Source organism: Austrofundulus limnaeus, unplaced genomic scaffold, assembly GCF_001266775.1.
Source record: "Austrofundulus limnaeus strain Quisiro unplaced genomic scaffold, Austrofundulus_limnaeus-1.0 Scaffold1229, whole genome shotgun sequence".
NCBI lineage: Eukaryota > Metazoa > Chordata > Actinopteri > Cyprinodontiformes > Rivulidae > Austrofundulus > Austrofundulus limnaeus.
The window spans coordinates 1-1906 of record NW_013953631.1 but is presented as its reverse complement, the minus strand read 5'-3'; the positions used below and the strand labels follow the sequence as shown (position 1 = coordinate 1906).

Sequence of the window (1906 nt, the reverse complement as noted above, 5' to 3'; positions counted from 1 at the left end):
CAGAGCAGGGCGGGTCTTTCTGAGCCCAGGTGAAGCACCACAGCTCCTCCTGTCCTCAGTGTCTGGACATGTTCACATCCCCTCCTCCCAAACTGAGCAGCTGAAGCTCCAGGACATGATTACATGTTGTAGATATGAACGTAGGGTAAACATTTAATCCACTTTCTTTCATTGATTCTGACTCAACTTCTGTCTTCAGTTTTTCATTGAATTTACATATTAAACCTGTTTATTGGAAACAGTCTGCAGTAGGTAATTTCCGTTGTGCGTGAATTTGAGGGAATTGGTACTGGAAAGTCCTTGAAAGGTCCTTGAATTTGATGTTGACCAAGGTGTGGGATCTCTGGAAAATATTTCCCTTTTCTGACTCGAGTGAGAAGAGAGAAATAAGAGACATGTTGTTCTGCCCTCTGCAGACCTCTGTACTTATTAAAAATAAATAAATAAATCTGGCAGCTCATTTTCAACCTACAGAGTGTTTTGATGAACTTATTGATGTTTTTGTCTCTATGTTCAGGTTTGCTGGACGTACAATCAGCAGTGGAGACCTGGTCCTGGTCTCACTGGAGCCCAAGGAGTCCTCCACTGCGCTGCTCACCATCAACACAGAGAAGAGCGTCGTAGCGTCCATGTTGCTCCGAGATCTGAAGCAAGCCCTCGCCCAGGCATAGATCCTCCTCCGCTGAGTAATTCTTAGCTAAAGATTTCATAGTTTTTATTCTTATATTTCAGGACAAATCTGGTGATTTTTGTTAGTACTTGGTACCTTTATTCAGAATAATTTTACAGGTTGAAGTTGTTTGAGTAAATGAGATCAGCAGCCTGCAGATGTTTGTCCTGAAGCATCAGAATCGACTCATCAGTGTTGTTAATCCTCTTTATGACGTGAGAAAAGCTCCAGTCAGGTTTCTAATGTGGCACTGGGCTCATTGGGTTTACCACGACACATTCCCCACCTCTGATCCTATCATCAAAACAAACTCATGACTGTTCTCATTTTATCTGGACAGTATGAATGATGGAAGAGCACCAAAAACCACAGAATTACAGCAAAACATGGAAGGTAGAAATTTAGTCAAATGTGAAAATCAAAACAAAATGTGGAAATGTCAAAAATAAAATGACTTCAAAATGTTTGTTTCTTCTCAGTTGCTTTTGTACTTTTTTAGCTTTTGTTCTAAGTTGATTCAGTTATTTTTATAGATTATTTTCAACCAAACAACCATCTGACCAAAGACAAATGTTTAATGATTCTTCCTCTAACAAGAGGTTGACATAAACAACAACAACACAGTCCTCTCTAGTACAGAGTGGGACATCTAAACCAGGACTTCTTAACCTTTTTGACCTCGGGGCCCAATTTATTGAACATAAAGTGACACGAGGTCCAGTCAGACATTACCAATGTGTGGATCAAATTATAATTATTATAAATCTTTGTTTAATTTTTATTGTTTTTACATCATAACTAAACTATCATAACTAACATAACTAAATTAAATACACTTACAGTTTAAAAGTAAAACTCCTGTCAAATAATCACAAGACATGATTATAACAAACATTTTTATATTGTAACCTGCCCATAACAATTATTTGAACAAATACAAAGGTCAGCCAACAGACCACTCAGGCTTATCAACACAAATATATACATGTATATACACTGCTCAAAAAAATAAAGGGAACACTTAACGCACGCTAACTCCCGATCTTAATCAATGAAATATTCGCAGTGAGTACTTTGTTCTGTACAGAGTTGAATGTGCTTCACAAAAGTTTGATTTACTTGGACTTAGCGTGTGTAGGGTAATTTAAAGTTTAGAATTCTGAAATAGATAATTTGTAGATATATTTTAAATATACTATATTTAAATTATATCATTTCCTCGGAGCACCACACTTC

The 1906-nt window shown here is 37.1% G+C and overlaps 1 protein-coding gene across 1 annotated transcript in view; it reads left to right on the top strand.

The window, feature by feature from the left end:
- Positions 1-1136, top strand: part of LOC106534641 (AP-3 complex subunit beta-1) — a gene marked incomplete at its 5' end in the record, with an annotated part of 66459 nt that extends 65323 nt beyond the window's left edge. The window contains 1 exon segment of the mRNA XM_014031341.1: positions 518-1136. Within this exon segment, the coding sequence (XP_013886795.1) occupies positions 518-671 (154 nt within the window).
- Between the last annotated feature and the right edge of the window lie 770 nt (positions 1137-1906).